Source organism: Austrofundulus limnaeus, unplaced genomic scaffold (assembly GCF_001266775.1).
Source record: "Austrofundulus limnaeus strain Quisiro unplaced genomic scaffold, Austrofundulus_limnaeus-1.0 Scaffold50, whole genome shotgun sequence".
Lineage (NCBI taxonomy): Eukaryota > Metazoa > Chordata > Actinopteri > Cyprinodontiformes > Rivulidae > Austrofundulus > Austrofundulus limnaeus.
The window spans coordinates 168,982-182,656 of record NW_013952452.1 but is presented as its reverse complement, the minus strand read 5'-3'; the positions used below and the strand labels follow the sequence as shown (position 1 = coordinate 182,656).

Below are 13,675 nucleotides of genomic sequence, written 5' to 3'. Positions count from 1 at the left end.
AAAAAAAAAAAAGATAGGCTGGGTTATAGAAATATTGTTGTGGTGGCTATGATGAGTTAAGTCCTACGTTAGACCCAGCTGGGGAAAACATTATCACTTCACCTTTGGCTGTGGGTGATTTTCATGAAAACAAAGAGAGCATCTTCTTGATTGCCATCTCACTTTTACATTTTTTAGGAAGGGAAGTTTTCCTTTTGAAACCATTCCCACACAAGCGCTTCAGTTTTGAACATGTTCTGAAACAGATATGTGTTAGAACCCCCGTGGATTTGCTCCATATTGGATGTTTAGATATCAGTAAACCTGTGAAATTGTGTGAAAACAGCAGGTAATCCTCCAGAGCGTTTAGGACAAGTAGATGTGAATGCTGATTATAGTTGCTGCTTCGGTCTCTTTTATGTTTTCCTTTTATGTTTCTCAGGAAGTTGCTTTCAACTTCTGTTGTCTTGGCTTCTAAAACTTAAAAAGGCGATGGTCTCAAGCCTTGCTTTGTTGCAATATTTTACATACTGTATTTTCTATCTGAAATATTAATGCTTACTTTTCTGATACAAAAAAAACAAGCAATGAGAAAAAAGGTGTTTTTATAAGCCAGCCATCAGAATATTGAGAAGCCCTTTTTTTACACTTTTATTATCACCCAGCACTGAAAGCTGAAAGGCTAAAGCGATGCTGTCTTTTCTTGTGTGCCTATTTGTTCGCCAGTTAGTTAGAATTGAGCACAACCTTCCTGTTTTACTCTACAAACATATTTGACTTGACTTTTTGTCCCTCCACCCAGGGCCGGATGGGGAGAAAAAGTGGCCCGGGAGCTCCTGACAGACTGGCCCACTTTCAACTGCCAGGTTTAAGTTACTCAGACTTGAACATGATTTTATTCAAAATAATAACATTTACAAAGCAAGACCTACAATGTGTACCAGTGCAGCTAAAGGTATATACAGTATTTGGTCTGTGAGAGGAACATGGGGTACCGGGAAAAAATTCATGCAGAGGGAGAACATGTACACACCACCCAGAATTTGATGGAATTTGATCCAGCAACCATTTTGCTGTGAAATAACAGCTCTACGAACTGTGCCACGGCTGCCACATTTTATATTAATAATGTTGGCGAAGATCCTTATGATAAAATAAAGTTAAAAAACAAACAACTGTACTTATATTCTGAGTTCTAAACTTTATAAACCAGGKGTCCCCAAACTTTTTCCTGTAAGGGCCACATAACTTTTCCCTTCTCTGGTGGGGGGGCCGGAGTCAGTTTGTAACAGAAAAAGTGTGACTATTGCAGGAGTGCCTAAATGTAAAAATGTATTGTTTTCCAGAAAGCACGATCAAATAACCCTCTCTGGGTTCTTCACAGTGTCTTCTGCTGAGCTAAAAGTCCACTTTTTAGCTTTGAGAGTTTGTTTGCTCTCCTTTGGCCTTGCAAGCTATCATACTTGTCTTTGTGACGGGATTCATAGTGTCGCTGCAGATTGTATTCTTTGAATACCGCCACCGCCTCTTGACAGATGAACAAAAAAATAATCGTTTGTCCACTGAAGCTTAAATGCCCTGCATTCTGAATCAAATTTTCTCTTACCTAAGCTTTTCGCCATTGTTCCATTCTCTCTTTGAGAGGGGCGGGTTTAGGATTTTTTTCTGGGGGTTGCCAGATAGGGGCACAGACCACAGAAGGGTGGAACAGATGTCACGTTATATGTGTGTATGTATGAAATAGTTTCTAACTAATAATAGTTAATAATGAAAATAGTTCATAACTAAGGAACATTTTATTGCAAAAGTCCAACTTTATAACCAAAAAAAAAAACCACACATATATGAAAAAAACTAAATGCTCTCTGGCATTGCTCTGGAGGCCGGACCAAATGGGGAGGTGGGCCGGATCCGGCCCGCGGGCCATAGTTTGGGGACCACTGTTATAAATCTTCATAAAAGACCATAAATTTTAAAAAGAAAAAATGAGTAGGTCCTCTGGATGGGTTCTTCATTAGAAAAATCTTAGAAAACCACACTATTCTAAACATGTTGAACTGATAAAGCCTCCCCATCTTTACAATTTATATATATATATATATATATATATATATATATACTGTATATATGATAGAAAATAGTGCCTCTAACCTTCTGAGAACATGCATGCTAATGTTGAGGACATTTGATTTGTTTTATACATATTGTCTTTATTCAGAAGGATTATTTTAAGTTTGTTTTATTTTAAGTATTTTCTTAATATCTTTGTAACTGTTAGTTGTGCAAAACATTTTTTTATATTTATACGTTTTTACTAATCCTAAATAACTAGGGGGGGTTAAAATGAGCACAAAGCAAAGATAAAACTAGTGGTGCTACCAAATTTTGGGGGTGGGTCATAGCCCCTCCCGGCCACCCTCACTTGCTGCGCCCCTGCTTATTTACAGGAGCTGTTCCACAGAGGAATGACGAGGTGGAGCCACAGCACCACACATCTCTCTGTTGGATCTGAGAGACAAACAGGGAGATACTCTATGTGGTCCATAAGTACAGGCCGAACCACCCACAGCCCATTGGCCCACCGGGAAAACTCCCGATAGACTTATATGCCAGTCCGCCCCAGCCTCCAACACCCAAACATCCATCTGTGAGTTCCAGAGTCAGATAAGTTCTCTATGCTCCATGGGAYGTAGGGAAACCTAAACTTAAATTGTATTTTACAATAAAGATGTAAACATTGTGTGGGGTTTATCCAGGTACCATACATTCCTGTACAATTCTGAATGACAAAATTCTTATTCACACACAGATTGTCTGAAATCTGTTGGCACAAACAATTTAGCAAATAGTGCCTTACTTTAGTTTTAAACCTAAAAGCATGCATGCTGCCATCATTGTGGAAAACTTTGCCAGATTGTGTGGCTTATTTCCCACTTGCATGTGGTTGTAGGTGTCTGGCAGATCCGCCTGCTGTCACTCTGTACTTGTCACCTTCTGGCATCACACTGTAGCACTCACTGCCCTGAAGCATCATTTCTTAGCATGCAGCGATAACGTTGTGAAAGAAAGCTTTTGAAGGCAAACCGTGACCTCGAAAATGTACTTTTAAGCTTTAAAACAAGCTGGATTCCTTTAGCTTTTTTGGGTAAAACTAACAGGATTAACAGAAAATTTAAATCTGTTAACTGACTCATGAGATATTTTGCTAACGCTACACACAAACGCATACAAACAAAATCCGTTTTGCTCCAACTTCCCTGGCGGGCGAAAATATGTGTCCCTCACGAATCAGAGATGTTAAACATTTTGGTATGCATTATGTTTTCTTGCAGATCAAACCTAAATCGATAGAAATGAGATGCGACGTTCAAATACAACTTCAGACCAGAGCAGGGGGGAATTTGTAGTTAACAGAGATTAAAATGCAGATTATAGAGGGACTAATGAAAACATAAAGAGATTAGATTCCAAGAACGAGTCATGGAGACATGAGATAGATGGACAGATATGGAGAACAGAGCCAAAGAAAGGCCACTGAGACCAAACCAATACAAGAATGCAAGGAGGAAAATGTGTGCGAGGCAGATATGAGAGAGGGAGGAAAAGGGCAGCCTGGTGAAGCAAGAGATCCAGCAGTGCAGAGAGAAAAAAGGTGGACGGGCATATTAGGTGGAGAGATAAGGAGAGGACCTCTGAGACAGAGAGATATAAGAGAGCAAGGGGAGCACAAAGCAGGCCTAAATATTTGAGAGCACTAGAGATGGGGAGTGCTGTGGAAGGGCCGGGAGGCAAGGGAGGTTTTCAGACTAACTTGACGGATAGATGGTTGGGATGAAGAAAAGGATTGAGACAAAAGGAAGTGACACGGGATCCAGGCAGTGTTGCTGAGATGTATTAAAAGGAACAAAAAAAGGGGGAATAAACAGACGCACATGCATTTCAGGARATAAAGAAACGTAGGGAAACAAGGGAAGAGAAACACAAAATGCTCCTTCTKTCTAACTCACGCTGCATTATCTGAAGTTCTCGGGAGACATCTTAGGGCGCAGCTAATGTGCCTCCCTGCAGCCTCTTCCACAAAACCAGAGATGTTAGGAGGATAGGAGGCTAACAGAGAGCAGCCTGGAGATATCAGGAGCTCTCCACAGCAAAAAGAGAGGCAAACAAAGCAAGGACCAACAAAGGAAGTAGGTGTGTGTCATCTTGACAAGAACAAATTGATTCCTGTGAAGATATATGTGTGTGTGTTTGTGTGTGTGGGGGGGGTAGTATCGTCGTCAAACCCTCTGAGAGGAAGAGAGTGGTGCATTTTTGTAAAATCTGCATCAACTGCTTTTGTCGAATCATCTGCAAAAACAAAGGCTTTCCAGTTTGTGTGTTTTACCTTCTTATTAATAAAGCAGCTGTGCTTGTTAGAGAGAGAAGAGTATCGATTCACATTTACACCCTGCAGAGATTAATTCAGAGCGAGGAATATTGAAGTTTTGTCATCCATGAATGTGAGCACTTATAACTTTCCACATGCTCAGACTATTACCACATCTGACATTTGATTTTTGTCAGATGATAGCTAAACAGTACAATGTCTTTAAAAAGGCAAACTAAAAGTTTTACAAAGCAYCTTTAACAGAAATTATAGATTTTGTTCGATGTTTTAGATAGTGTTTATCAGCATATAAAAGGCTTTGCTTTAATTACAATGTACAATGTGCAATAAACCAACAGTGATAACTTCCACTGATGATGTTGATTATGTTGCTCCGTTTAAGGATGTTTCATTTTTATTGATACAAACAGCATAATGTTGAAACGCAAATAACACAAAAACTACAAGTCATGAATTTAGGTTTTCTGCTGGATGTTTCAAAGTGTCTACAGACGTATACTTCAACTACATCAGGTCAAAGGAAACAACTTTTATTTAATAAACTTGGCATAAAACACATGATAATAACATTTTTTTTCCCATAACTGGCATATTTTTCTTTTGAACTTGGCTCAGCAGAAGTGAAACAGTACGTAACATCAAAGGTGAACTTTTTAAGAAAGAAAACTCTCTGGTCTTTGTTTATTAAAACAATATTATTTTAACTCTGACTCTTCTTCATGAGCTCTGATAGTGACCCAAAATAATCTTTAGATTCTTCTCTACAGTCTGAGTTGTTAGCTGTTGCAGCGATGCTCTGTTTACATGCAGGCATTCCTCTTTGACATCACTTCCTGTTACTTCAGATGTGAATATCTCATCTGTTCACCTTAGCAGCATTTTATTTTTTTTGCAGTATGTTATCAATGTTATCTTTCCAAAAATGCATTCATATTTATTACAAAAAAAATGATGTCMCAAGCACTTTAAAACCCATTTTATTCATCCATTTATACTTTTTTTTATTTTTTGACATGATTTTGAGAGTTGAAAATGGTTTTATGAACAGAAACTCTACTTAAATCAACTTTTTTTTACTGTACAGATGTTCCAAAGTATCCAAATACCATTCCTCCAACAAACATTTTACCAGTTTGTTTGTTTTTTTTTTTTTAAGTTTGAAATGATGTTTTGTTTTTCTGCCCTCTGTCTCTGAGAACTTGGTGAGGGAATTTAAATCTCCACCCTAATACATTTTGGTTAAAGCAAAGCTAACATCAAACCAATCATGGAAAATTAGTGTGACAAGATAATAAATTTGTCTTGTATTGAAAAAAAAACCTTAATATGAGATTTCTGCACAGTATTTTGTGTCAAACTGCTCCGTTAAAAAACTGATCAACTGAGACCCTTTATCGCTCACATGGCAAAAACYTATTTTCTTTTAAACCCCCCAGTCCCACCTCTGTTTCTGTCCTGCTGCTTCTGCTCGTCTATGTTTTTATTTATTTATTTATTTATTTGTCTTTACTTGGGGGGACCGTCTCAACCAAAACAGAGCAGACGTGATGAAGATGTAGATATTAACCTCCAGGATAAAAGAGGAGATAAATGGGTGAGCGTGTCTGTGAGCATGTGCATGTTTTAAGTAACAAATAGATCACAACAAGTACTGCTCTGTGCCCCTCCCTGAAGACAGAGGAGGAACACAGCCCCAGGTCTTATCAATCTGTCGTGGCTGCTTTTTCCTCTCCTACAAACATTATGCATGTGGGCAGAGGGACTTGGCAATGAAASAAAAGACAGAATGAGGCTAGATATGGAGAGTCGGGGCTATAAAGACGAGATAAACACGCATGTATGGCCAGAAGATCAGATGAATAAACCACTTTAGCAATTAGCTGCATAGCTAGATGTTTCCATATGGGCAATAATGTAAAAATAAGAGTTTATAGTGCAGTTAAAATATCTAAATTACATGGCATTCTTCTTTTATTATCAAAATAAATTTCAGTTACTTGCTCTTAGACGTTTCTCTTTCATGCCAAATTGCAGCCCATTTATCTGATGCATTTTTCCATTTCATCAGAAAGATTCAGAAGCACATGGCATCCACCAATCTAAAAACTAATCATACTCCGAAGGGACTCGTGATTATGATACCCCTGCCTTTAAAGCTGGTCGGCAAAAAAATGCAATCTATTCCTGTAATTAAAGGCAGAGCTTTAGGAATGCACATCACCCGCCGCCTTTCACTACTAGCACCTTCTTATGTTGGGAAGTGGAGTTGTTACTGTTTGGGTCAAACCTTGAAAATTATGTTTTGCACAGTTTTGTGCAATATACAGCAGGTAAAATAAGTATTGAACACGTCAACATTTTTCTCAGTAAATATATTACTAGAGGTGCTAATGACATGAAATTTTCATCAGATGTTGGTAACAACCCAAGTGATCCATACATACAAAGAAATCAAACCATAAATGTCCAGAAATGAAGTTATTTGTAATAATGTGGAATGGCACAGGGAAAAAGTATTGAACACATGAAGAAAGGGAGGTGTAAAAAGCCATGGAAAGCAAAGACACCAGCTGAACTCTCTCAGTAATTAGAAAGCAAGCCTGCCCCTTGTCAGTGCAAGTTAATATCAGCTGGTTCAGTCCCAAATGATGACCAGGTATCACACAAGAACCATCTGATGATGGGTAAAAGTAAAGAGCTCTCTCAAGACCTTCACAACCTTATTGTTGCAAAGCATAATGATGGCATCGGTTACAGAAGAATGTCTAAACTTCTGAAGGTTCCAGTGAGCACTGTTGGGGCCATAATTCAGAAGTGGAAAGAACATTATTTCACCATAAACCGACCACGACCAGGTGCTCCTCACAAGATTTCTGACAGAGGAGTGAAAAGAATTATCATCAGAAGAGTTGTCCAAGAGCCAAGGACCACTTGTGGAGAGCTTCAGAAAGACCTGGAATTAGCAGGTATGTTTGTTTCAAAGAAAACAATAAGTAATGCACTGAACCACCATGGCCTGTATGCACGCTCACCACGCAAGACTCCACTGCTGAAGAAACAGCATGTTGAAGCTCCTTTAAAGTTTGCTGCACAACATTTAGACAAGCCTGTGTAATACTGGGAGAATATAGTCTGGTCAGATGAGACCAACATTGAACTGTTTGGATGCCAGAATACACATCATGTTTGGAGGTCAAATGGCACTGCACATCAGCCCAAAAACACCATACCAACAGTGAAGTTTGGAGGTGGGAACATCATGGTGTGGGGCTGTTTTTCAGCATATGGTACTGGCAAACTTCAAATAATTGAAGGAAGGATGAGTGGAAAAATGTACAGAGACATTCTTGATAAAAATCTGCTTCCATCTACCAGGATGATGAAGATGAAAYGTGGCTGGACATTTCAGCAAGACAATGAGCCCAAACACAAAGYCAAGGAAACTCTCAGTTGGTTTCAGAGAAAGAAACTAAAGCTGCTGGAATGGCCCAGCCAATCACCTGACCTGAATCCAACAGAAAATCTATGGAAAGAACTAAAGATCAGAGTTCATAGAAGAGGTCCACGAAACCTTGAGATTTGAAGACTGTTTGTGTGGAAGAATGGGCCAAAATCACACCTGAGCAATGCATGCCACTAGTTTCTCCATACAGGAGGTGTCTTGAAGCTGTCATTGACAACAAAGGCTTTTGTACAAAGTATTAGATAAATTTCAGTAAGTGTGTTCAATACTTTTTCCCTGTGCCATTTCACATCATTACAAATAAATTCATTTCTGGACATTTATGGTTTGATTTCTTTGTATGTATGGATCACTTGGGTTGTTACCAACATCTGGTGAAAATTTCATGTCATTAGCACCTCTAGTAATATATTTACTGAGAAAAATGGTGACGTGTTCAATACTTATTTTACTCGCTGTAGATGTCACCCTCAGAGTATGTGCTGTAAATGACTCTCAGCTACTACTTTAAAGTTAATTCAGTTGACTCTGATTGTGGAAAGACATTTAATGTTAAATTCCTGAGAGTTTTATTAACCTCTTGAGCCCCACGCAAAACAGCTTTTCCCGTCTGTTAAACCTGGACATGTTTGTTATCAATAGAAACATAAGACTCTTGGCAAAAAGCTCATGGAAACTACAGTATATTTACATTCACCAAACACAGTTCAAATGTCAAGCAGTTGAATCAGAACGTAAACAAACTGTACAAAATGGCGTCATTGCAAATCTGTAAATACATTATAACAAATCTGTAGAAGAAAGATTTTTGATATTTTTAATGCACGTCAACTGACGTGGATTTCCACAAATAACATGAGCCATAATTTTACCCAATCAGAGCAGAGTAGAGCAGGTCATTCTTTCTGAGCCCAGGTGAGAGCACCACAGCTCCTCCTGTCCTCACTGAGCAGCAACAACTTCTATGCTGTTCAGTTTTTCATTGAATATACATGATATTAAAACTGTTTATTACTAACATACTGCAGTAGCAGTACGTAATTGCTGTCGCACATGGTTGTGGAATTTGAGGAAATTGGTACTGAAGTCTTTGAAAGGTCCTTGAATTTGATGTTGACCAAAGTGTGGGAATTCTGCCATCCATTACACACATACTTTTCCTCGTGGTACACTGTATTTTATTTTATTTTATTTTATTTTATCTCTCCTCCTAATACCTAGCCCCCCACCTTATCACAAAGCATGTTTTAAAGATTTCATGGAAGTTCTCTGTTACTTGTTTAAACATCAATTGTTCAATTTTGACTTTTACCAAATCATATTCAAATTTCCGAGCAGCACGATGGATCAGTGGTTAGCACCAACACCTCACAGCAAAAAGGTCCTGGGTTTGATCCCCGGTTCGGACCTGGGGTCTTTCTGTGTAGCGTTTGCATGTTCTCCTCGTGCTTGTGTGGGTTTTCTCTGGGTACTCCAGTTTCCCCCGCCCCCAAAAACATGTACAATAGGTTGCCTCCAGTCCGCCCTTGAAAAAGAGACCTGTGATCTCAACGGGAATTGTCTGGCTAAATAACAGTAAATAAATTTTATATATTTCACTTGTGCCCTCCCCCCCCCAAAAAATAAATAAATAAATAAATAAAATCACTCCCAAATTTCCACAGACCAAAAACATGACTGTTAGGTTCATTGATAACTCTAAATTGTCCCTAGGTGTGAGTGAGAGAGTGAATGGTTGTTTGTCTCGTTTGTCTCTATGTGTGGCCCTGTGATGGACTCGCGACCTGTCCAGGGTGTACCCCGCCCCTCGCACTGTGACTGCTGGATATGGGCACCAGTGACCCACGCGACCCTGAAAAGGAAGAAGCGTGTACAGAAAATGGATGGATGGATGGACTCCCAAATTTCCACAGAGTAACCCAAGTGATGAATACAGATGATGATGCAGAGCCACTAACGTCTTCCTTCGCCTTTCAGTGGCAGGTCACACTAAACATAAGGACGCACACGAGGAAAACAAGCTGCTCCGTGTTGTTGTGGCCTTGCCCTCTCATTRTCGATCTCCATTTGAACACTGTACCAGTGTGATTCTGTCTATCATTCTTCAAGTCTTCATTCATCCATGCKACTGCACTCTCATCCTTTTTCCCTTTTGCTATTTCCTTCCTTTTCTCTGCTCCTGAGTTGTTTGATTTGGCAGAGCAAASCGAATCGCACAAGAGACTTAAGCTGGCAAACTCATGTAGCTCCCATTCCACCTGATGCACCCCTGCAGTTCCTCTCTTCCCATCTCTTTTCCTCTTTTATCCAATCCCAGAAAAAAAAAACAAATTATGGAAATGGTCACGTGCRAATGCAAGTGTCAGCTATAACTGTACAACTGAAAGACCAAGCTGTCCAAATCTTTCATACTTTGTTTGAACTGTTCAAATTTTATATTCTCACCCAGCACCCCTCTAACACAATGTGTGGGCCAAGTGCGAGCCGAGCGGCGTTTGCAAAGTCCTTTGTTACCATTGATTTCTTCCCAGCAGACAAACCGAGAAAGCTTGGCATTTTTACACACGTTTATTTGGCAGCAGCACACATTTGATCAACACCTCAGCAAACAGCCCGCTCCCAGTTCCTACGAGAATCTGGCGTTGCACTCGAAATTAGAGCAGTTCATTGAAGGGAGCCACCATATGGCAGCCACGGCTTGCGTAGCTGGTGTTTCTTTGTCGCTAGCCTTAGCACAGCGGAGTATAATGAGAATAGGAGACTGATTGGCTGTGCCCCAACAGCTGTGCCAATCAGTCACCCCTGGCAGATGTCCCTGTACTGCATTGATCCACCTGTGCAGCTGAGCAGAAACCCTCCTCCCRCCACCTCAATATCCAAGCACTCTTACTTTAGAGCACTTTTAAAGGCTTAATGTTCTGCTTCCAGCTGATGTACAGCACAGGTTGGTCAACTATCTGAACCTTCATTTGACACATCAGTTAGCAGGTAAACAGGGAGGGAGGTTTGGGAAGTACTGCAGAGAGGCCAAAAGAGTTCACTCTCTTAAAGTGCCTGTGACATCAAATTTTTGTAATAAACATGAACGCATTTTTGGAAAGAAAACACTGATAACATACTGCAAAACAAATTTCAAGTCGCTGAGATGAACGGTTGTTGAGACGTTTGCATGTGAAGAAACAGGAAGTGATGTCAAAGGGGAATGTCAGAATGTAAACAGAGCGTTGTTACAAAAGCTAACAACACAGACTGTAGACACGAATTTGATGTTTCTGTAGTTTATTTTTAGTCRCTATCAAAGAGAGACGAATACGATTTAAAGTTTAAATAATTTTGTTTTAATAAACAGAAACCAACAAGTTTATTTTATTAATATGTTCCCCTTTGATGTCACTTCCTGTTTTACTTTGGCTAAGCCAAATTCAAAAGAAAATAGGCCAGTTATGTGACAAAATGGGTAAAATCCTGTGTACTATGCCATTTTTCACACATGTAAAGATGGTTTCTTTGACTTTTTGTATTTGAAGGAWAGGCATGTCACTTTAAAGAGGGTGTTGTGTATTTTCCAAACACAGTTCAATCTTATACCACATTACAAGATGTCACGGACTCTTTAAAAACACATGATTTAAAACAAAAATATAAATGGATGAGTGCTATTAATACTCTATCTATGTTACCTTCAGTTATTATGAAAAAGCTGTATAAATCAAAATTTATTTTGACTTTGCAACATAGCCTATCTAAACCCCTTGAAATTGGCCTTCGTCTCTTTAAGAACCTCCTACCATTTCTGACACTCCCACTTCTGCACATCTTCACAACAATGCTTCGGGGAAGGGGTGCTCTGTGGGGCGGGAGCTCAGCTGGAGACTGAGCTGCAGGGAGGAGCTTTGKGTAAATGGGCGGAGCTTTGTACCGGCAAGTGTTTAGACAGCTCCGCATAGGTACAACAGCAGATTCTAGGATTTCTTAAACACGCATGAATGAGTCAAAGCAACACTCTGAGTATGCTYTTGATGAGGGAATGACTTTATAACATGATATAAAGCTCTAAAGAGTGGATTTAGCCTAATTGCCYCCCCCCCCCTGCAATAATAACTGATATACAGGTACCTTTTCAGCTCAGCTCAAACAGAAAACTTGGCAAGTTTTCTAAATTTAACTTGAGGCAAAAGTATCACCATGTTTTTTTCATGTTCCTCTATTTGATTTATTTATTTTTTTGGCTGCAGAAGCTATAGCCCATGCAGTACCCAACATCTACTTTAACTTACATTTATTATGTCGATTAAAAAATTATCTTTTGAGTGTAACTTTAATGTTTGTATGACTTGTTCTTCTTCAAATATATTTTTCAACAGTTCTTTCACCTTCCTTTTCATTTATGAGCAAGAAATAAGCTGGGGGGGAAGGGGTATTTTTTTTAAATTGACTGTACTGACTGTGTTATGGGATCACTGAACCCAAACTGAACATACTGAAGTGCAACACGAAGAACAGTAGCACATCCACATAAAGGGAGAGCATTGTGAAGTCTCTCGAGGCAGCRCTGTTACTCCTACTGATGAAGACTTGTCTGAACAGCGGCCTGAAGAGAGGTGAAGCTAATTCTCTTTTATGAGAACCACAGARTTGCAGGACCCTGGGGCCAAACGCACACTTACAATATACAGCATGAGCACTCACAGACTTGTTTGTAGTTTCCTCTCGGAGTTTAGACTCACATCACGTGATGAGGCAATATATCAAGCGTCTTAATGCAGTTGTGCTCTTTCAAGAGTCTGTTTCTGTTTTTCAAAAGCAGCTCAAGAGATTTCATTGGCTTTTATGAAATTTGACAAATGGATATTGACAATGCAGTTTATTTTATGGGAATAAAGTGCGAAACGTAATATTGTTTCATTCTCTCTGACTGTGATATATTGCCAGCAACCAATATATTTGCTCTTACTGTGTCTCCTTGCGTAGTTACCATCCCATGCCAGAATACATTATTCAAGGCAAAGAAAACAATATTACATTTCTTATTGAAGGGCAGTAGTTCCTCACCTTTTATCCACTCATTAAAACATTCACACAAAGCAAGATGCAGGAGTGGTGGGACTGAGTTTGATCAGTTTAATAAAATAACTTCTTTCTGCAGAAAAGTCAGGATTTTGTTTTATCTCATTTTACTTATGATTTGAGAAAAGTAACGGGCCAAACACTAGTGGGACATTGACGGTGAATAAGGGCTGTTGTCGTCTGTAAAAAAAAAACGTACTTAAAGGTTTGTTTGTGTCTGTGTTTGGTTCTCAGATGGGACCCCCTACACCTGGTGGGTTGGTCGAGGCAGCGAGAAGCATTTCTACTGGGGCGGCTCGGGGCCCGGCATCCAGAAGTGTGCCTGTGGAATCGACAGGAACTGCACAGACCCCAAGTATGATTGCAACTGTGATGCAGATGCTAAACAGTGGTAAGTCAAAGTGAAAAATGATGTGTTTTCACACAYGTTTGTGTCAACGACAGTCATGGCCAACATACAGGAATAAAATATAAAAGTTTAGTTTATTTGCACAATAAAAATGCAGATCAAAGTTCTCAAGAATAACCTTATGGGCTTAATGCATCCATTTAAAAAGTATAAAACATAAAATGAAATAATCCAACAAAACAATCCTGGATCAGTTKATCATAAATTTATGAAATACAAACATTTAAAAAAATAAAAGAAATGAAAAAAGTAACATCATAAAAACACCACCTTCAAAACATGAGTAGGAATTGAAATAGAGTACGTAACAATGATAAAATCACAATCACAATAATAACTCTTTAAGTATAGTTATATGTGTGTGTGTGTG

General features: G+C 39.2%; 1 protein-coding gene across 1 annotated transcript in view; it reads left to right on the top strand.

Moving 5' to 3' along the window:
- The window catches only part of LOC106517548 (contactin-associated protein-like 2), a gene marked incomplete at both ends in the record, with an annotated part of 175,923 nt that overhangs the window by 128,981 nt on the left and 33,267 nt on the right, over positions 1 to 13,675 (top strand). Inside the window, 1 exon segment of the mRNA XM_014008447.1 lies at positions 13,131 to 13,287. Within this exon segment, the coding sequence (XP_013863901.1) occupies positions 13,131 to 13,287 (157 nt within the window).